The following is a 22,422-nucleotide window of genomic DNA, read 5'->3' on the forward strand; positions in this document are numbered from 1 at the left end:
CTTCCCTCGCAAGTGTGTGTGCATGTGGGTGTGTTTATATGTGTGTGTGTGTGTGTGTGTGTGTGTGTGTGTGTGTGTGTGTGTGTGTGTGTGTGTGTGTGTGTGTGTGTGTGTGAATGTCGATAGATCTATTAGCTTGGAACCTTCAACGTTGTGTCCCGACATCCTTAGCTACCGAGAGTAACAGCCTCACGCAGTGCCAGACTCTCACACTGGGCGTGTGTGTGTGTGTGTGTGTGTGTGTGTGTGTGTGTGTGTGTGTGTGTGTGTGTGTGTACGTGTAAGGCTTTGTGTGCAAATTTGTCCAAATTTGTGTGTGTATGTGTGATGCATGTCTATGTATGTGTCCAAGTGCATGCCTACTATGTGTATGTGTACGTGTATGTGTGTGTGTGTGTGTTTGTGTGCGTCTATCATTATGTCATGGCATGTTCACACCTTCACCGCATGGCGCCGTTGAAACAAACAGCTGCATTAGCCCACTTAGTCAGTGCTGGTGTGAACGTTAGCATTAAGCAAAGAAACAGACTTATAAACAGCACTGCAGTTCAGGTTACTTTGTGTCATGAAGGCTGCCAGTAATCATATTAACACCAAACATGACTCAATATATGTGAAGACGGTAGCGACTGTATATAAACGTATGTAGATTGAAAACATCGCAGAAAAAGGAGGCATATAATGTTTGGACACACAAAGACACTTTTTAAAACAAATAAAAACCAAGATAGTTAGTTATATGTGATATGATGATATAGATATATGATACGATGATATCTACTATATATATATATATATACATATTCACACAGAAACACATGTTTACATGCAGTATATACTTTGTACAAAATATACACATACAAATCAAATAACCCCTGAGGCTGTTCCCTTGAAGACGTTAAGCCTCTCCATTAAGTGGCTTCTAAGTCACTGATTTTACTCCTTCGTTAACATTTAATAAGAACCCTTCTACGCCCCTGTATTAATATCGTCACTTATTAAAAACTCTTTCTGACAACCAGCTCTCCCCCTACCACAGCACCTGAATGCAGAGTATCGGGCCCAGGAGAGACTGGATTGTTCGGCTCCTCATTATGTAATACATTCCATTTATTCCATAGAGGCCTGTGATTCGTTGAGGATGTACCACTCGTATGAATATTAATGAGACCAAGGGCACGCGCAAAACAGACACAGCCCAGGCGTGTCACTCATAACATGGCCGTGCCTGTGTGTGTGGGTGGTGTGTTTACAAATTGTCTTTCTCATTTGTAAAGCTATAGTCTTATTTTCTTATTCTTTGAGAAACAAGTCTTTTTGTACAGCACTTTTGGGTAGAAGCTCCCTAGATGCTTACCCTGCCTTTCTGGTTCCAATAGAGTTGCCCTGCTTTTCTGCCAAACTTAGCCGTGCAGCACTTGAATTTTCAAGGCATACGGTTTCCATTTCATGCTTTGATTGTTCTCCTTCACGCTTGTTCTGAATTGCTTCAGACTAAAACTAAGACTATTGAATAATAAAACAATACAGTCAATGTCCATGGAAAGAGAAGGGGAGGCAGGGGTTTAAGTATGTTGCTCAAGGATGCCTCCGGGTAGGGTTGCAGACATTAGTTACCTCTTAACCCATCAAAGATGATGAACGTCCTGTGCAAATGAACAATAATGCACTAACTACCGACACCTTCTTTTGGCGAATTCCAACCTGCATGACATGTCCCAATATACAGGCTTAAACTCAGTACCTGGGATGACCACATTCAGGACAGCGGCATCTTTTGAAATAATACCCATGCGGATAATCAAATGAATCCATATGCTGGTGCCTCGGCAATTACATGGTACACAATGGAAACATGCCTCGCGCCTGCGTTATCCTCGACTTCAAAGGGGACATATTTCACCCCCCAGGTGTGTGTGATTAGCCGTCCCAAGCCGCTTCGAAAATGTGCGGCTTCTGACCTCACAGGTGAGTGTCCACCTAGATGCACGACGGAGAGACGAGCAACGCTTGCTACAGTCCACGGGGTAGGCTGGTGGACTGATCTACCCAGCGCACATCCAGGTTGGACACGCCTCAGCGGTGGGCCTCGTGCGCAGCACATGCACGGCGGGGTTGAAGAGGGGAACCCTACCGTGTCGTAGGCGGTGAGCACTTTGCGCAGCAGCTCAGGCACAGGCCCCTGGGCCTCCATGGCGGGGTAGGTCTCACTGAGGTCCACGGTCAGCTGCAGCACGCGCTCGCTGTTCAGCAGCCACGTGGACACGGTCAGGATGCACTGCTTCATGTTGGCCGCCGGCGTCAGCCCGCACAGCTCCTTGAAGGACACCATGGCATTCTGGGAGAAGGGGGGGGGGGGAGGAGCATGATGAACACGATACATTGTGGGTATTAAGGTGGGTGCTTTATGCCAAGTTGCGCTGAATGATGCATCTGTGGATGCAGGGCATGGAATTGGCGTATAGATATTTCAGGATGGATGAAATTATTAACACATTGCAATATAAGCTTTGGAATATATATTTGAATGATATACTTCTAATTAATATTACAGCTGGAGTCCCGAGTGTGGAATTAAATTTGCTATTGAAAATAACGAATGACCATTCTTTTGAGGATATCAAAAGTGGGTTATTATGGATAACACATTTTGAAGGTCTCGGTTGCGTCATGGAATCCACTGCATTTTTCTAAGCCTTGACTCAATCTTGGACACTGCAGGACTCTGACATATCATTACCTGTTTGTCTGTGTATTGTCAGATGTATTTGTTTAAATGTTTTACTGTGATTGGATGTAAAACCAAGTTTGTCTGTATTTCTTCTTTATTTAACCAAAGCTAAAACCTGACACGTGACCAATAATTTGTCAGCGCTTGCCCTCTAAATTTCTGAGTAGCTCATTACATCCCTCTATATAACATGAGCTTGGAAGTAACCAGGCTAACATTATGACAGCCATTCCCCTGCATCCCCATTACTCCAATATCTAAGAGATATGTAGATTGTGAATGCCATTATATTGTATTTGATATCGTATATATTACAAATGTATAATCCATCCTAGTTTTATCCACAACAGACAGGGATGAAAGTTGAAGAGCTATCTCCCTTAACCTCAGGCGATTGCGTTGACATTGACAGAATAGCAACAAAAAAACGAGATGGGCACTGATTTCCATTGAAGGTAAGTCACATTGATCAAATATGATTAGGCTCCAATGGCAACACGAGACAAATGCGTCTGTATTTCAAACATACTCCCACATCATCTTCTGTGATCACATACTGTATCATCACACAGGTTATTACTTACTGTATGATTAACCAATCAGCGGCTGATTATGACAATTCAGGGAGGTATCATTTATTAATTTATTTTTCATTCTGCCCACTGTGTTGAGCCTTTTACCAAGGTCAGTGATATGGTTTTGCAGGGATTCAGATCATAGGATTGCCTTCTGTCACTGAGTAAATATTGTACTTCTGTTTGTATTTGAACCAAAATCATAAAATAATGCTGTCTTTCGTTGGAAATTTAACTGAGGAATTTCTTCTGCTAAAATAAAAAAAAGACATGGTCTTGGATAATGGTCCGGCATTTGATTGGTCATGGTCTTGAACCGGTCTCGCCCCCGACTCTGTCCTAATTCAGAATCGCTCAGCCGCGCCCCCCTTTAAGTCTTGGACTGGACTGGATTCTGACTTGATATGCTCCGGTCTTGGTCTTGACCCGGTCTTAGATTGCAACACTGTGGTTACCATCAAGACAGACCCAGTTTGTCAAAGTAACTCCATGTATATGAGATGGCATTAAAGAAGTGCATACTCATCTCGTCTATGCGCGTCTCAAACGCCTCTTTGCACTGTCATCAATGAGAAATCAAGGGCACTTATTGCACTTGGGGCACTGTATTCTATTCAGAGCCAAGAGAGTGCTTGTCTTTGTAAGAGAGAAAAGCCAGTACTTCCTGTGACATCATTCAATTCAATCAACTATCTCAGTCTGACCACAAGAAACCAGCCTCCAACCACAGCTCTGACAGCACTGATGGATGGATCAACCACACCCAACCCCTCTATTCCCATCTCTCTCCTTGGTCTTAACCTCACCATTTACTACTGCTTAACTACTCAGTCACTGAGCACACTCTTTTTACAATTCAGATACATGTCATTATGGGTGAGGCATCTTGCTCAGGGGTCCCCATATGTGGTTTGGGGACACTGGGGGGAGCGAACACAGTACCTTTTGTCTGGCAGTCGAACCTACGCTAACCACTGGACTATCCTTCTATGCCCACTTGCTTACTGCAGCATTATGTCGTAGTAATCTCATTCTGATCCCCAGTGGCCATCCTTCCATACAGCCCTCTGGCCCCCAACTGGACCGGGCTGAAGCCTGAGTGAAATGACTGAAAGACCAGGCTAAACTGCCCTGCCAGCAGGCAGGTTCAAGCCCCACGCCACTCCGTCTAAGTGAGGAGAGGTAGGACGAGACAGAGAGATAAAATCTAACGACAGAGTGGGGAAGGAAACCAGGAGGGAGACAGCGAGCGGGTGCGAGAAATGAGGGATGCAGATGACTCAATAAAGTATGGCGTGTGGAGTGTGAAAAAAGGCTGAAAAAACATGGAAATTTGTGTGTTCCCCGGATAGGGGGGGAGGGGGAGTTCATTAGGGAATCTGTCCACACGTTGAGCTCTTTAAGCAGCATTAGAAGGAGGAGGTGGTTCCGTCATTGGGGGCCCGACCTTCCTTGGATCAGTGGGGGGGGGATAGCTGGCATCTGTATGCACAGCCTGAGCTACTCTCTCCCTCTCTATCTAAAAACTCTCTGGGGCCCAAAGGCAAAGCTACTGAAAATTAAAAAAAACTCTCACTGGTAAAAGGACAGCAGAGTAGAACAGACCAGTATTAACATATAGCATTAATCCAATGCTGGATAATGAGTTCCAGTGTGTGTGTGTGTGTGTGTGTGTGTGTGTGTGTGTGTGTGTGTGTGTGTGTGTGTGCGTATGTGCGATGGGGGGGGGGTCTGTGAGACTGAGCAATGTGTATTGATATGTAAGCATTTATTATATTTGCTTAATGATGTGTGTGTGTGAGCAAACTTGCTTGAGTTGCGAGCATATTAATGCATGCATGTCTGTGTGTGTGTGTGTTTGTGTCTGTGTGGGTGGGTTTGGGTGTGGGTGTTGGGCTGGTGTGTGTTTGTGTGTGTGACTGGGTGTGGGTGTGGATGTCTGTGTGTTTGTTTGCAAGCGCACTTGTTTGTGTTGCGAGCACATTAATACATGCATGTGTGTGTGTGTGTGGGTGTCTGCGTGTCACGGATTGGGTAATTTGCATGTAAGTAGCTAGTGTTTTTAATTGCGTTAGCCCAAGCCCTGTCCACTTCACTACTTCATTCGCCTACTTCCTAACCCATGTTCCCTGAATGAGGCTATGTGTGTCTCTTTCTATTTGTGTCATTATTTTCCTCCATCCTTCCCTGTCTTTGATTCTTTCATTCCTTGCTTCCTCCCTTTCTTTACTCTTAGTGTTTCGTATCTGGTAAGGCATAGTGGTGGAGGTGTTGAAGATGCATGAAGCGCCACTCTCGCTCTCATATCCTCATTTATTCTCTCTCTCTCTCCCTCTCTCTCTCTCTCCCCCTCCCTCCCTTATTTTGCCATTCAGCGAAAGTCACAGCAGTGCAAAGTCAATGTTCGACAGTCCCTTGATATATCATCCAGTCTAAAGCCTGACCGATACATTGGTTAGCCGATTTCATCAGACGATATTGGCCAAAGATATACATTTTCAAAGATAAATCAGTATCGGCATGATTTTTGACGATATATGGATCCGAAAGCCACTGACTTCCTCGAACACTTGTAATGTTGTAGTTTTATTTTTTGAAGCGTGATTCCAATAAAACATGTGTTTAACAAATTGAACCAGTTTAGACAAAACAACAACGCCAACCAATGTCGGCATCGTGACTGCCCTGTTTTGAAATTTGACATGGCGCATCAATTACATTGTTTCGGGAGAACTATAGCCCATATAAATCAATATTTTCTTTACTGGCACACAAAAAATAATGGTTGCAAATGTGGCTACTTGGGTCGCAGTCTTGAGCCCTGACATATATGGAATAATGGCCGACATATTTCTATTTTCAATATCGTCCGATATGTCGATATCGTTTACGTCCTAATATTGGTATCGGCATCGGCACCTAAAATCCAGTATTGGTCAGGCTACTATCTGGCCTATATACTACTGGATGAGCTCTGACTCTGACTCCCTCTCTCTTTGGTCTATTTTTTGCTCATCTCTCCAAGTAGTTCTGAATGGGGTTTGGTGTGAGTCACAGGCTGAGTTTTGTTCACAGGAAGGGGGTAGGCAGACTCTTCTCGACAAGGAGAGACGCCTTGGTGGACGCTTGTGACTCGTGTCTCGTCTCTGCTCTTGCCTCAGACGCCAGCTGCAGCTCTGCACCCACTCTTCTCCTGATAATGAGTCGATTTAAAAAGACCCCACGCTTCTCATCCGATTGATCTGTACACTTGCTTTGTCTCGCTCTCTCTCTCTCCCCCTTTCTCTTGCCCTTCTTAATTTATCTTTCTCTGTCAACCCACACATAAGTGAAAAAATGTACGTCAATATGCTGCAGGAACAATCAGTAAAGGGAGTACGTTGATGCAAGCATCAGAGAGCGCAGGCATTTCATAAAGTGGACCAGAAATGGAGGCCATTTGCTCCAAAGGACCATATGTAGTAAGCGATTCAGAGGATTCAGACCCCTGAATAGGATGAAATATTATTTAGATGACTTAAATATATTGGACAACCGTGAAATGATTGTAGCCGGTGCTAGTAGCAGATAGCACAGAACACTGTGGCTACGACCTGAATATGGAACTCCTTACATCGTACTATGTGATAGATTAAGTGTCAAGAGGACCATCAATTAATTTTGACCTACATGAACAAAAGGGCACGGATACTCCTCCGAGAATAGCTGTAGCTGCCAGTGAGTCTTAAAATGATTCTGTTTGCAAGTCCATCATTGGCTGACGGCATTTTTTGCAGCCTGTGTAAAGCTCAGGACTAAACTAACTAAATAAGCAGGCTGTGAAAATGCCTGTTCCAATTCAAAGCCAATCTATGCAGAAGAGTGCAGGATTTAGCAGAAATTGTATCCGTAGAATGTAGCAGATTTTAAATCGCATTAGTTGCCGGAAATCTTGTTAATCTAGAGGGATATCTGCAGGCTGCAACTGTTCATAACAAAAAAAGAGACCAATTCAATTATTGAACACAGGGATTATGGGATTCAAGTCTCACTGTGGATCTGTTCTTTTCAACAGCGGAATTACTTGTGTGTTCTGAAGTCTTCAGCAATCATATTCTTATAGTCGTCTTATCTAAACTATGAGGAGGTGTATTTCCCTTTATTTTATAGAATCAATGGTACTTCCAAGCAGATGAAGAAATTGCACTGCAATTTTTGCAAGCTCTTTTAAAAAAAATCTGGTGCTCAGTTCATTGAAGTGCAATGACAGATAATTGAGCTGCTAGCCACAGTGACAGTAGTGTGGTGCTGGCAGTTCTTGTGAACTATAAAGCATTGTGACAAACATACAGCGTCCAATCGCATCATTTCAAATACCAGATGGCTGTCTGCCCCCAGCCCTCCTACGGTCCTCCTCACAACTTGTACTAATACAATGAATTCTGCACTTTTTACGTAGTTTAAACTCCCACAAATACCAAAATAGCTAGAAAACAAGAAATGGGTGTTAACACAGAGGAAACCAACACAATAACCATGAGAATACTTAATGTGGTCATCATTAAGTCTAAAGCCCAGGATGACACATTCTCACACTCACACACACACACACACACACACACACACACACACACACACACACACACACACACACACACACACACACACACACACGTCTATCTTTTTTATATATATATAAAACTTCCTTCTAGTAGATGGATATTCTATTTTGGACACGGAAAGACAAGACAAGAGTCAGCCCATCTAAATCAGACCTCTGATGATATGTGGCCTGTGTGGCGTCTAGAATGGCATAGCCTTCTTGACCTTATCTTATAGCCAGTGCCAGTAGTCAACAGTAGGCTAACCTTAATGGCCTTTTACCGTTCACAAGCAAGGCAAACACCAGCTTTCCCCCGGCCTGAGTTTTATAAGATTCCACTCAGTACCTGGAAACCGCACTTCTCTCCCTGCTGCTAATTGTGCCAAGTTAATGATTAAACTATGCATCTAATCATTGCCCTTAATTGTGCAATGTTGTGACTTTAGTGCCCCACTTATCTAGAAAATATTAATAGAGACCACTTAAGAGAGAGCACAACACCAATAAACCCAGAGTAGGGATTTGTTATTCGCTAATGCCGCAAAAAGAAAAAAAAGTCTGATTAATATTTAAAATGTTCCCCTTGGTTTTTAAAGCTCCAAATACTATGGGGAATTGTTTGGGTGAGTTTATGCTGTTGACAATTTAAGGATGTTGCGAAATCTTGTCTGGAACACAACACGTAGAATTATTTCCAGTCAAATAAGTCTGTAGAGTAGCGTTAGTGTCAGAAAAGTGCCCCAGGCGCCACTTATTTGATGATGATGTAACTGGGGTCGAAAACATTTGTATTAACCAAAGTCATCACTTCAAATGAATTGCAGGGAAAGTGCAGACTTTAACCTTTCTAGTATTTTAGGTTTGAATAATTACTTTTACATTTAAAAATGTGTCACGGTTGGATTTAATGAAATGCCTAAATTAAAGGAGTGCAACGGTGTGTGTTGAATAAATGAAGACTCTGATAACATCAGTGATTGTGGGGCTGATTGATCGCTGGTCAGTAAAGAACATAAAGTTGCAGACTGCAGTTAATTTGTCAGATTTCCAATACGAAAAACGTTACTGCGTTAAGGAAGAGAATGGTGAGCAGAGAGCAGCCTCGTAGTTAGATCCCCCTGCTTTCGCTTGGACAAATGCTATAGGTGCTAATGCTAAGTGATTGATAAATCTGCCGACGTTGTGGATGCGCATTCATCTTAATTATAGGAGCACTAACAACATGCTGAGCCGTTTATGGCACACCATCCAAATTCCTGGCTTACGGGAAAGGAGCAAAGCAGGTGGGGTCTAAACCTAAACAACTAACTAACTCTCCTTACAGGCTTCAGCCAACACTTTTTAACCAACTCAGATCGTGCAAGGAGATAATCTTAATCTTAATATAAACACGCTTGAGCGTGTTTATAGCGTCTGATAGTGTTTACAGCCATATCCAGCAGTTGAAGAAATTAATTTAAATAGGGTGACATGGCTATGATTTATGCAATTTATTTGCTTATTTGTTTATTTTGTGGGATATTACATTTTCAGTAGAAGTGTTTTTAATAAAGATATACAATAGTATAAATAATATAGTCTTCCATGTGAAGGCAGACACTCATGTTATTGTAATAAAGGCAAAAAATACAGAAAGTCTGTCCCGGAAAAATGTGACCGAAAAACTGTGACCGGAACAACCGTGATCCAAAAAACAGTTTTTCACTTGAATCATTGTACCACAACTCAATAAATAAATCCTATTTGAGACAAACTAGTAATTGTTATTTCAAAAGGATCCATTACCTGCACGTTCTCCCTCAGGTCTGTGGCTTCCCGGAGAGGCTGGGTGGATGCTCTGAAGAGCTCATCCACGACCTTGATGCCCGTATTCTTGGTGGATGTGTACTCCCGGGTCTTACGCCCCTTCCTCACAGATAGTCCCCTCTTATGGGCCTTGCCTCCTCCCCGTCTATTGGTGATAGCAATGTGGACAAACAAGGTGGTGTTGGCCAGAAACTCCCCAGTCAGAGACTGCAGGGGCACATGTCTGTAGCCGGGCTGCAGGCACTCGAAAGGGATGGTGTACTGGCCGATGAACTCGTCTCCGATGTAGTCGTCGTCCAGCACCACGAAGCGGAGTGCGGCCAGTTCGGGTAAATTAATCTGAAACTCGAAGCTCTCGTCAAAAACGGGGTTGTCCCCGTTCTGGGACACGGTTTTCGTTCTCTGCTCGGCACAGTCGGCGGGGATGCCGTGGATCTCGGCGTAGATGTAAGGCTCCACCACATCGCCCTTGGCAGCGGAGCCACGGGGCTTGGGCAGGTTCTGCCCGCTGATGACCTTGATGTGGAGAAGCTGGGCAGACACCCCCGGGAGGGAGTCCCGGGCGTTTGCACTGAAGTAGGACACCTCCTCCCTCATGATGGCTGGCCGCAGCACATAGCCACAGTTCCCGTTCTGTCTAAACCAGCCGAGGTTCAGGTCCATCATCAGTCCGGGGGTCTGGTAGTTCATGGCCACAATCTGGCAGCCACATTTCCAGAAGTCCTGGGGGTTTATGTTACTCGCATCGATCCGCATGGGTGTGGGGTATATCCTGGAGAGAAAGCGCTTGTTATAGCAGACAAAATCCTCTGGGAATTCATTGGCAAACCTGTTTGCGTCCACCTCGTTGAAAGAGCATATTTCCCAGTATTTCTGTTTTTTCTTGGATATGTCAAAGTCCCTGAACTGAACTGACTTACAGAGGGAAACAAGGTCAGACAGCTCCCGACAGAGCCTGAGTCTCCTGCCCAAGCCATTCAGCTGGTCCTTCTCATTGGCTCCTAACCTCCGCGACATCTCTAGACCCTCCTCCTCATCCGTCACATCCCCTTCGGTCTCAGCACAGCTGGGGGGTAGCCTTTTACCCTTGATGAGGATTTTCCCTCTGAGTTGTTCTGGAGAGGGCAGGTAAATCTCCTCTTTGTTGGGAAGTTCTACATACAGCTTGTCTCCGAGGATCTTCTTCATGTGCTGGGCAATGACCCTCTGCTGGTGGATGCAACAGTGTGTCACCAAGCAAAGAATTAGCGGATACTCTGAGCTCTCGAAAGCATACTGGTTTATGATGTCGAGCACCTTAGAGAAAGCCAGCTGAGAGGCGACAGAGCTCCCCACGTACACCACTGGTTCATTATCCGGCCCGTCCCATACGATGACCTCCAGGCTACGGCAGCCCATCCGCAGTGCTCGGATGTAGCTGCTTATGTCTGACGAGCCCCAGAAGTGGTCTTCGAGAAGGGACGCGTTGTGTGAAGAGTTGATGTAGTAATGGGATAAAGGTTGGGTCATGTCCTGGCACACACGCTTGTGCTGGGGATCAAAGATGTGGCACTCGGAGGAAAGGAGGTAGTGAGTGAAACCATCGATGGAGAGGTAGCCTCGCTCCCTGCCTTCAGCGGATGGCTCAAACTTCTGAACAATTTCCCTGCACATGTCTTCATTCACACCCTCCACTCCCTGCTCCACCTCCACAAACAGCATTAAGTCCTTACTGTCCAAATACTCCTTATTACTGGAGAACTGCACCAGCAAGAAAAAAATCTCTGGACGCGTGCAGAGCTCACAATAGGCCTCCACAAATGTGTCCATGTTAATATCTTCTCCATATTGGTCTTTAGCCTTCTGGAGCTCTTTAAACTTGAGTTCTATCCTGGACTCTTTCATGCCTGGGTTGAGGCCTTTAATGATCTGGGTGGCACGGAACAGGTCTATGTGTCCATCCTTCTCCATATCCGCGAGCTCAAACACAGATCCGATCCAGGACGTTCGCAGGCTAGGCTGGCTTTGTTCCACCATGTCGACAGGGTGCCTGCCATACGACACCAAATATCTCAGCCCCATCACCCACGTGCTGACAACGTCTGCAGTGCTGCCCACTAGGTCTAGGGACTCATAGTTATCTCCGTAGATTATAGAGAAAGCACACTCATCAGGGAACTGATCTGAAAGACCATTGCTGCGCAACACTGGTGTCTTCTTCCCAAGGCGCACCTCTTTAATGCTCTTGATCTCCAGTTTGGCCTTATCCGAATCTTTCTTGGAGGGCTCCCAGCGCAGCCAATGCATGTCAGGGTCCAACAGGAAGTAGCGGTTGTACATGCGCGAATTGGAGCGCACTTTCTTCATCTCGCAGCCCTCCATCATGAAGGCCATGCAGGCGGCCGTACTGCTTATCTTGCGGTCATTGGGCATGGAGCTGAAGGAGACGGTCTTCTTCCTTACTTGCTTCTGCTTGGAGCCATCCTGAAAACAGAATCGGGGGTGGGGTAGGGAGACAAAAAAAAAGTGTTTTAATAACAGACTTTAAACTGTACAAAGAATATACTATACAAATGCAATACACAATCACCAGATAATGTTAAACGATATCTCTGTCCTAAACACCTTAAATCCAGGCTACCTCCAAAAGGCTATGAAAAATATATTCGCTGTCACCTTCAGAATTCAGAATTCTGTACAATACAGTTCTATATTAAGCGCCTTTCAACACACAGTGGTTATGTTCCAGTTTATGAACATTCTTGTTTTTCAGTTCGTCCTCTGTCAGTCCAAAGTGGAGCCCCTCTTTATTGAGCAACAACACATGCTGAATGACCCCACGCATGTTTGTTGCTTGTTAAACCAAAGCAACATGTTTTCACTCAAGACAATAGTCCTATATGGTTTGGCTTTGTTCTCAATAGTTGTTTATAAGTTCAAAGTTAAGGCCTTGCTTCACATTACCCAATTATTCCAAGTAAATGTTTCCAAGACTTCAACATTTGTATTGACCTATTTAAAAAAACTACTGTTAATTGAATGAATGACAAATTCATGAAACAAGCATCATGTCAGAAAGAAATAGGATCTCTTATGGAAATGTATTCATGAAACATCATGTCACACATCATGCCACGGTGACTTGAAGTGTGTCAACCATATGGTGAAAGATTGGTTTTCATCTGAAATAGGAGGAACCAATCTTGATGTTGAACTGTGTCAGTCCTTGAATGCTTTCACTCCAGTGCAGAGATCAAGTGAAATCTCTGTGCCAAACTTGAACAGTGTGTAGTAGTAGGTACACGTGTTCGCCTGACCTATTAGACAACCCCCATCTATGCAGGCCCTGATTATTCTCCCTCAGGGCGTGGTTCCTGAAAAAACCCTTTTCGGGTCATCCATCTTGCAGCTTATGGCCAGGGGGAGATGCCACATGACCACTCATCAAGATTAACGAGCACCACTTGCCACCAAGCTCAGAAATGACACAATCATCTGTCTCCCTTTGTGCCCTTGTTTGATGACCTCTCTCTCTCCTATTTGACCAGAGCCAACAATCCAATAGTTGTCAGACAAATGCCGCTGCTGCTTTTGACAACCTTTGGCACCCGTAATATATTTTTGTTTGGGGATTCTCAAACATGTTCTTGATTTTTTATCCTCTTTGGGGGTTGTTGTGCTCTGATCCAGAGGTGCAGGGGACCACCCAGGTGAACAGGTCAGCACACCAAGCAATAAAATACAATTAGTCGACTGAATGGTTGTACGTATCACCAGGGGCACATACTAAGGGACCACAGGCGATAAAAGAGCTGTAATCATTCCCAAAAGTCTATGTTCTCCCCTCTCAGAGAAATATTTGGTTTTTGCATGCCATGTAATTGTTTGAGAAGTTGCCATGGATCCTGTGTAAACTGTAAAAACATAAGCCAACTCTGAGCCCAGAAGAATATGTTCTGTTGGTTCAGCTGGAACATGAACGTTATCCTGTGACTCTTGCAACAGTTAATTCAGGGCAAGAAAAATAATGTGTCAACTGCATCAGACTCGGCTGAGAGGACTGCTGGACCAAAGCCCATGCGTCATGGCTAATTTTATGTGGGCTGGCTGCTTTTGTTCGGCAGCCAATCAACACTCCCTGTGTATCCCAAAATACCAACCAGCCCTCACCAGCACCATCAGAATCATTGCCCCCTACACAATCCACCCCACTTCTCTCCCCTCTTCTCTCCTCCCAGTGATGACTCTTAGTCATCAGGAGGCTCAGGATTGCGTAGCCTGGGGCTTAAAGAGCTCTTGTATCGCATATGTTGTGTGGGTGCTGCCGTACATCACGGTGTAGGAATTATACCGAGAGGAATTCTGTGGCACAAAGAAAGCAGCTTGTTTGGGAGGCGGAAGGGAGGACGGAGAAGGAAGGGATCTGGTCAGCATGATTGTTTCCAGGCCCTCCAGGGGGAAGTGCAGTTACCACCAAGAGGTCAGAGGGTGCAAAGGGTAACCATGTGTTTCATTAGCAGGTGGTCGTAATTAGCTGGCAATCTCGAACGGACATCAAACTGTTGCCAGAGATCTGGACCCTTAATCAAAACCAAGCGGCACTGTTCCCCAGAGCAGGTCACATTCCAGGAGGATGATCATTGATCGTTATTTTTTTACGACAGGACTTGAAGGCTGGCATTGATTCAGTCATGTGGTGCCGATGGGAGGGATTTGTTGCAATAATAGGCCCAACTCCTCTATCATCCTGATTTGGTTTTCGTCAACTTATTGTCACACTCTCATCTTTCGTTTCTTATCATTGCCCCCCCCGGCTCTTTCATAACTTTGGAAATTAGTTTTCCTATGTTTCCGAAGGCCTCATTCCTTTCAGCTGTGATGGCACCAAGGACCCTATTAGTGGCATCGTAGCATCCTAGGCGGGTACCAGAGGCCTGGGGATGGAGGGATGAAGCTGAAGGACAGACAGGGGGCTGCAACAGGTCCACTAACGGCCTGTGAAAGACATGGGCATGTCACGCTAACCCGGTCCCTGTCAATGCGCTGACACCATGGCAATGCCTGCCAATGACATTCCAACATGGAGACGGAGCATCACACTGAATCTAGGTGACACGGCCCATCAGATGTGTAAATTGGTACGAAAACAATATTGAATGACATAACGTATTTATCCTTCCCCGTCTGATGAACTTCACACAAACACTTCAGTTATCAGCAGTAACCCCAAATATGTATATAGATATATGTTATTTTTTAAAGCAAACTGTCTTCTGTATGGAAGCCATTTAGTAGGAAGGATGGAAAGATGGGCAATATAGCAAAAAGAAGGGTTCAAAGTTCACACTCTGCGGGTTAATGGGCTTGTTGGGCCACCCCACCCCAGGGCCTGGCCATCTCTTCCTGTGGGACTGCGAAAAAGAGGTTCATTCAACTGGGGAAAAAAAAAAAAAAAAAAACACCTCACACCCACAACCCCCACGACCGAGTCACTCACTAAACCGCACGCTCCCCAGCCTCATAGATACTGTTGTGGTGGTAATACTGTTCTCCAAGGAGGGAAGGAAGCCAGGCGCGGCTTTGGGGAGTCTTGCCCAAAGAGCTGGAATAGGATCAGTGGGGTATTGTGGAATCGCTGAATGAGCCGGTGGTGCGGGAGATACGGGGAGGAGAGGGGGGGAGAGGAGGTGGAAGGAGGGGGGGGGGGGGGGGGGGGGGGGGGGGGGGGGGGGGGGGGGGGGGGGTGGATCAAGGCACGGAGCAGAACAAAGCCAGGGCTTGATGACATTCTCTCTTCTCACACACACACACACGCACAGAAGAGTGAATGGTGTGTGTTTGTAGATGTGTGTGTTTATGGATCTGTGAGTGTTTGCGTGTGTGTGTACGTGTGTGTTAGAGAGAGTGTGAGTGTGTTTGTGAGTGTGTGTGTGTGTGTGTGAATACTCAGTCATGGCTGACTACATTACCATAAAAGCCAAAACAAACATATTTTCCGAAAGCGCTGGAAACCCAAGCGTTTTAACGCAGTGCTGCTGCGACTACATCTCAACAAGCCATTCAGCATCTCATCAAGAACAAACAGCCTATTTACACCAAAACAAGTCAAGTGAGATGAAATGGTTTTTTTTTGGTTTCTATGTACACATTTTTATTGACGAAAACTCACACACAAACACACACACACAAACACACACACACGCAAACTACTCAGGCATCAGCCATAGCGAGCCAAAGAGAGGTCTCCCTGCCCAGGGAGGACCTCACAGCTCAGCGGGTTGTGATTGGCTGGACACGAGGCCAGACTCCAGCAGGCCTCCCGCGGGCTGCGACGCCACTCCTCCCCGCGTTGGGAGCTCGTTACGGGGACTGACACCTGAATCCCCCTGCTGCTGCTGCTGGAGCTCCAGGCCCACTTCACTCACAATCATGCAACAGGTTGCTGCAGAGCTGTTGCCATATATAATATATCCGTCATATATAATGTGGTATAGGCCTGGTACAATACAGTACAAGCTATAGTACAATACAGTATAATAAGGTATAGTACGTGATGGTCAAAACGTTCTCTCGCTGTCATGGTTTGACTGATATTTAAAGTGTCGTGAACAGTGTGTTGTGATTAATAACACCAAGTCTGCTTCTTGCAAATTGGAACAGGGTCCCCGAAGGAACTGTGTTGGGTCCCATCCTTTTCAGTTTGCATATCAACGACTTGCCAGAAATATGCCCTGGTATAGGTCTTCAGATTTATTCTTATGATACAGTTGTCCATGTATCAGGCAAAACCTGTGATGCTTTTGCAGATAAGCTAACCAAAACTTAGATAAAGTGTCAGCTTTGCCTGATGCCTCCTGTCACTCAACACTAAGAAAACAAAATTGATCTGTTTTTCCATTAAAAAGCAACCTGCAACAGATACCTTGAATGTTGTAATTAAAGATGAGCTCATTAAACAAGTAACAGGGGTGAAGTATTTAGGGATGATTTGAGATTCTCAGGTACATTTTTATAGTCACACGTAAAGATTTGTAAAAATATTCTTTCAAGATGGTAAGAAATTGCTTGACATTTGAAATGTGCCTTGCTGTTCTTAAACTCAATGACACTTTCCCATCTGTCATATGGTTTAACAACCTGGTCCCAGGCCAACAGGAGTCCCTCTACAATCATTGCCACATCTTAAGTAAATACAACATTTGAGTTTTGCCAACTGTATTGATTTCCACTATGTAAAATGTGTTAAACTTGTGTTAAAATGTTTAAATGGACTTGCTCCTCAGCCTCTCTCTAAATACATTAAGAGACTACAGAGCTACAGCAGATCCACAAGAGCAAGTCCTCGAACTTGGTACATGATCACTTGAAATTAGCTACCAGATCCTGGTTCGTTCAGCAACAAACTTGTACTCAGCGTCTGTAGCTATGTTACTACTAATGTGTTTCATTGTATCTTGTTGTACTTAGTTTATCTTCCTTTTACCTTGTGCTTCATTGTATATCACTGTACTGTTATTTCTTTTTACCTCATTGTTTTAATCTCTTTTTTCCACAAAAGCCCTTCTAGAGACGGGTTTTGCAAATTAGCATTTGCAATAAGCACGATGATACTTGCATTGGATAGCTGTTCTCAGTTTGTCTATGTACACTGTATCTTTCCCTATCAAATAAACCATAAATAAGTAAATAGTATTGCACAATACACTATGGTACGATAATGTTATATACTGTAGGACAATATAGTAAAGTACAATTCTATATTGTATATTGTATACTATATGTGTATGGAATACAGTATACACTATTGTACATACAGTAGTAGTAGTAGTACAGTTCAGTGCAGTTGAACAATCATTTTTGTAAATTATATGTACGATACTGTGTTCTAGTAAATAGAACACAGTATCGTACAAACAAATATAGTCCAGTTTACTATGTAAAGTAAAGTAGAGTATAGTCAAACTGGGGGAGTAAGGCAGAGATGGTCAACTGCCGATCAAAAGGTGGAGGAGGAAGAGAGAGTGAGAAGGAGTGAAGGAGAAGAGGAGGTAAATGAATAAGGCAATAGGCAAACAAAAAGGACCTACAGGAGGTATGGACAAGGGAAAAAATACAAAGGAGAAAAGCAATGTACGATGAGAGGAGTCAGGGAGACAAAGAACAGAATAAGAAAAACAAAAAGGAGAAGGAGAGTCGGAGAGAGTTAAAAAAAACAGATGTCTGGCTGCCGCCTGTCAATGTTCAGGACGATGCAATAATAAAAGGAATCCATCACCGCTGCCAATGCTGGAGAAAAATGTGGCTTCCATCGATTTGCTGGGCTTATCCTATTCTCTGGCTGTCACATTACTGACTACAATACACTTACCATTGTCAGTTCACCACCACTTATTAACATCCAATCCCCTCACTGCTCCCCCTGGCCAGTGTGGAGTGGAGAGTGGAGCACATTATTATATTTGTGTGTGTGTGTGTGTGTGTGTGTGTGTGTGTGTGTGTGTGTGTGTGTGTGTGTGTGTGTGTGTTTGTGTGTGTGTGTGTATGTTTTATGTGTGTGCGTTAAGCGAGTGAGTGAGTGGGTGGGTGGGCGAGGAGGTTAGTGAGTTAGTTAGTGAGTGAGTGGTTGAGTGGGTGAGTGATTGAGTGGGTGTGTGTGGAGTTTGTAAAGGCTGGTTAGGGTGTTCGACTAGGGTGTTCGAAATGTACCGGGTTCCATCAACAACCTCCTTTGGGCATCTTCCTTGAGCAAGATGCGCTGATCCCTTCATTGCGCCTTAATGACACCTGAATCTAAATCAGCCGGTTGCTTTGGATTAAAAGCATGCCACATGCACAGTGGTGTGAATCCTTAGGTATCTCCCGTTTTGATTCGCTTTGGATTCTTGAGGTCATGATTTGATTCAAACTGATCCTTATTAAAAATCGATTCCGGAATCAGAACAACCGTGATTTCAGGAGCAACTCTGATCCTCTGTGCACTAAGAAAGGTGATCCACCACCGACATCTTATCAGGGTGTTTACAGAGCACGGTGACCCTGAGAGGAAGACAATGGTCCTGCACAGACACACACACACACACACACACACACAAAAACACCTAATGTGTCTCTGTGTGCCTGCATGCGTGTATAGGTGTGTTTGAGTGTCTGTGTGTGTGTTTGTGTGTGTGTGTGTGTGTCTGTGTGTGTGTTGGTTTGTGTGTTTGTGTGTCTCTCTGTTCTCAAACCAACCTGTGCATGTGTGCTCTCCAATGTGAAATGCAGATATCCAGGTGGTCCATTGTGTGTGTGTGTGTGTGTGTGTGTGTGCGTGTGTGTGTGTGTGTGGCCTTGATAATCAATTCCCATTTTGATGTTTATGTCTCCTTTGTAGCACAGACAATAAGGTGTTATTAAGCCACGCTGCATCACTCTGAAACCCACCGACTACTCCCCCGCCCGTCCCCTACTCCCTAATGATTATTGTAAGGGTGGACCCGGGGCTGGGCAAAGATTCAATATTATCGTTTATTACACGGGTTTTATTAATACTCAGTTCTGATTGGCCAATTGCTGCATTCAGCGATCTGAGATTTTTTCAATAACCAACCATTTCAGCGCTATTTCAAAACAACTATTTATTGTTGTTGCTTGAGGTAGTAAATCATGGTATGGGTTCTAAAACTAATTATAGTCACACAACGTTTTTTAAATGTCCATATATAGCACATCGTGCTTTATATATAATTCGATATTTGGTCAAATTCCCCATATTTATTGCGATAATAAATAGTTTTTCTATCTCGCCCCCGCCCTGGGTGATCAACCAGAGGAAGGCAGCAGTGTGAACAGGCAGAAGGTGGGAAATCGTGGAGGCGTTGCAGGTATGTCGGATGTAATACAGAGGCTGCTGTTAGGGGCTCCATTTATTCTGGCTGGCCATCTTGGGGGGAGGTACGGTCGATACGTACAGAGGTTCGACACGGCAGGGCTCGTCCGGGGAATTGACTGAGGTCGTAAATCAAAAAATTGTCCTAAACCTGAATCTAAATCCACTGGGATGTTACGTGCTCAGGCACACGCACACACACACACACACACAAACAAACATGTGCGTGCACTCAAAACTTTCATATGAAGACCACTCTCGCACAGATACACACAGACGCAGATACACAAACACACACACATGCACAAACTACAGAGGCTGAGGAAACGCCTACACACCCACACACCAAACCTATCTCTCCCATGCGTAAGATAGTACATGCCATTTCTCTTGGGCTGTTTGCTCTGCCGTCCTCCACACCTCCAGATCTCCCTATGGGGCCAATTATCTCAAGCACACCCTCATCTCCAAGGCCCCTTTAGGTGGCCAAGGATGTGCACCACAAACGTGCATTGATGTGCATCCCATATTTAACACTTGATATGTCCCTACCGTTATGTGCGCTCTCTTGTGTGCAGCGTCAGTGTGTGTGTGTGTCTACGTGGGAGGAGCAACGCCACATCTTTCTTTAGTTTTTTACTCCGGGGTTAAGTGGCCCGTTCCTCCGTTGACCCCACCACTCGGCGACTACAGCAGGGGTCGGCGCCTCTTCAGCCCCACCCCTCCGGCTCCCTATATGTTTGTATGAAAAGGCTGCTGTAATTATCAGTGATTCATACATATCTTCTACTTCTACGTTCTCCCCGAGAGCGGGAGATAGAGATAGAGAGCGCCGAGAGTGAGTCACGCTCCCTGCATGTAGCTCTTATCGTTGTCCTTGTCTCTCCCGTCCAGCTCACCTCTGCACCTGTCCACTCAACACCCCCCCAGGCCTCCCCTGGCTCACTCTCCCTGATTGTCTGCCCGGGCGCAGCACACATCCATAGAGCTGCAGAAAAGCTGAATTGGAGTAATGATGGTGTAATCCTCGGGATGACACAGAACAAGAGAGGGAGAGAGGGAGAGAAAGAGCGGGAAAGAGAGAGACAGAGAGAACGAGAGCGAGGGAGAGCTAAAGAGAGAAAGAGAGACCTTGGGTAAAGACTGTTGGCAGTTGGTTAAGTTCTGTACTGTTCTACTCTCCTTTTTTTTAAGGAAGGGTATTTGAAGGTTATAATAACCTAGCTCGGTCTTACGTTCGCCTGCGCACCTCGATGTGTGTGTGTCTGTGTGTGTGTACGCGCATGCGTGCGTGTATGTGTGAATGTGTGTGTGTTTGTCTGTGTAAGAGAATGTATGTGTGATTTGGCAATCCATTAATCTAATGTATTTGTTCATTATTGACACAGCAGGGACAGGCCAAAGGAGCATGCATAGCCAAAAGACAAAATCTGATTGTGTGTGTGTGTGTGTGTGTGTGTGTGTGTGTGTGTGGGTGTGTGTTGATGTGGGTGTGTGTGGGTGTGTGTGTGTGTGTGTGTGTGTGTGTGTGTGTGTGTGAAGGCGTTGCTGCCACACGTGGTCTTCATACCTCTGGGCACATCTAGGGATTGTGGTGGGAGGTCTTAAAGATATTAAAAGACGTTGGGATCCAAACGCCTTTGGGGCAGGCTATACATAAAATAGCATTTGTGTCTCACATTCCTGGCTTCACTATCATTGTACATCCTTATCTAGGTGTGTGTGTGTGTGTGTGTGTGTGTGTGTGTGTGTGTGTGTGTGTGTGTGTGTGTGTGTTTGTTTGCTCATTTGAGTGTATTTGCCAGGATCTATGGAAAAGAGGAGAGCTATGCTGAATTAACATCTCTCTCTCTCTCTCTCTCTCTCTCTCTCTCTCTCTCTCTCTCTCTCTCTCTCTCTCTCTCTCTCTCTCTCTCTCTCTCTCTCTCTTCTCTCTCTCTCTCTCTCTCTCTCTCCTCTCTCTCTCTCTCTCTCTCTCTCTCTCTCTCTCTCTCTCTCTCTCTCATTTGTTCTCCATTACCGGCTCTGGTGCCCTCCAACACGTAACCTTAGCCGTCCCTCTTTTGTTTTATTGCAACCCTGCTTTAATTCCATTTCCTCCCTTCCCCTCATTGTCTTGCCTTTACCCTTCCCTTCCACCCCCCCCCTCTCTCTCTCTCCCCCTCTTTCCTATTGCCGCTCGCCCTGGCAGCGGTGATGAAGACATGAGATTGATACGGGGTGAAACAATTAAAGGCCAGACCAGCGGCGGCGGCATGCCCCACCTCCCCCCCCACCCACCCGCGCGGGAGGTTTGGGGGGGGGGGGGGGGGAGGTGGGTGGAAATGATCCATCACTGCCTCGGTATCATCCGACACAGGCAGCTGTTCTCCAGACGCTCACAATGAATTGTCTGCTAGCTAGGGGCTTGGGGGAGGGGGGAGAGGGGGCAGGGGGAGATAGAAAGAATGGGGGAGGAGGTGGGGGAGGGAGGTGGGTGGGATGGCGGCGGAGATGGCTCTGCGGAGGAATGTTGCCTGGGTACAAAAAAAAAAAAATACCTAAACTAAAAAACACACACGTACGCACACAGGCGTGCAGGCACAAGCGTGTGTGTGCTGGCTGACGCGTGGCTGCACACGTGCGACTGGAAGGGGTGGGTGGGCGTGATGGCACACGCTCACCGCACACACAGTGTGTACGGGGACACAGAGAGACGTACGGACCCGCACCCACACACAAAACAGTACAAGGAAGGCTGACTTTGTGCTGGATGTAAACACACTGCGGGAGAAGACAGCGGCGCCTCTCTAATAACTGCAACTATTTTTAACAACAGCCAATGTTGTTGTTTTTTTAAGCATGTTATATTTGTGGTAACTTCAATTGCTTTGCTCCCCTA

General features: G+C 45.3%; 1 protein-coding gene across 1 annotated transcript in view; it reads right to left on the reverse strand.

Moving 5' to 3' along the window:
• The window catches only part of LOC307082799 (inactive phospholipase C-like protein 2), a 75,097-nt gene that overhangs the window by 23,672 nt on the left and 29,003 nt on the right, over nt 1–22,422 (reverse strand). Inside the window, exons 2-3 of the mRNA XM_079746506.1 lie at nt 9,674–12,157; nt 2,135–2,338 (exon numbers count right to left, since the gene is read on the reverse strand). Coding sequence (XP_079602632.1) covers nt 2,135–2,338; nt 9,674–12,157 — 2,688 coding nt within the window. The remainder of the gene's footprint in view (nt 1–2,134; nt 2,339–9,673; nt 12,158–22,422) is intronic.

The sequence above is a fragment of the Pollachius pollachius genome, assembly GCF_949987615.1.
Source record: "Pollachius pollachius genome assembly, chromosome: 11".
Classification (NCBI taxonomy): domain Eukaryota; kingdom Metazoa; phylum Chordata; class Actinopteri; order Gadiformes; family Gadidae; genus Pollachius; species Pollachius pollachius.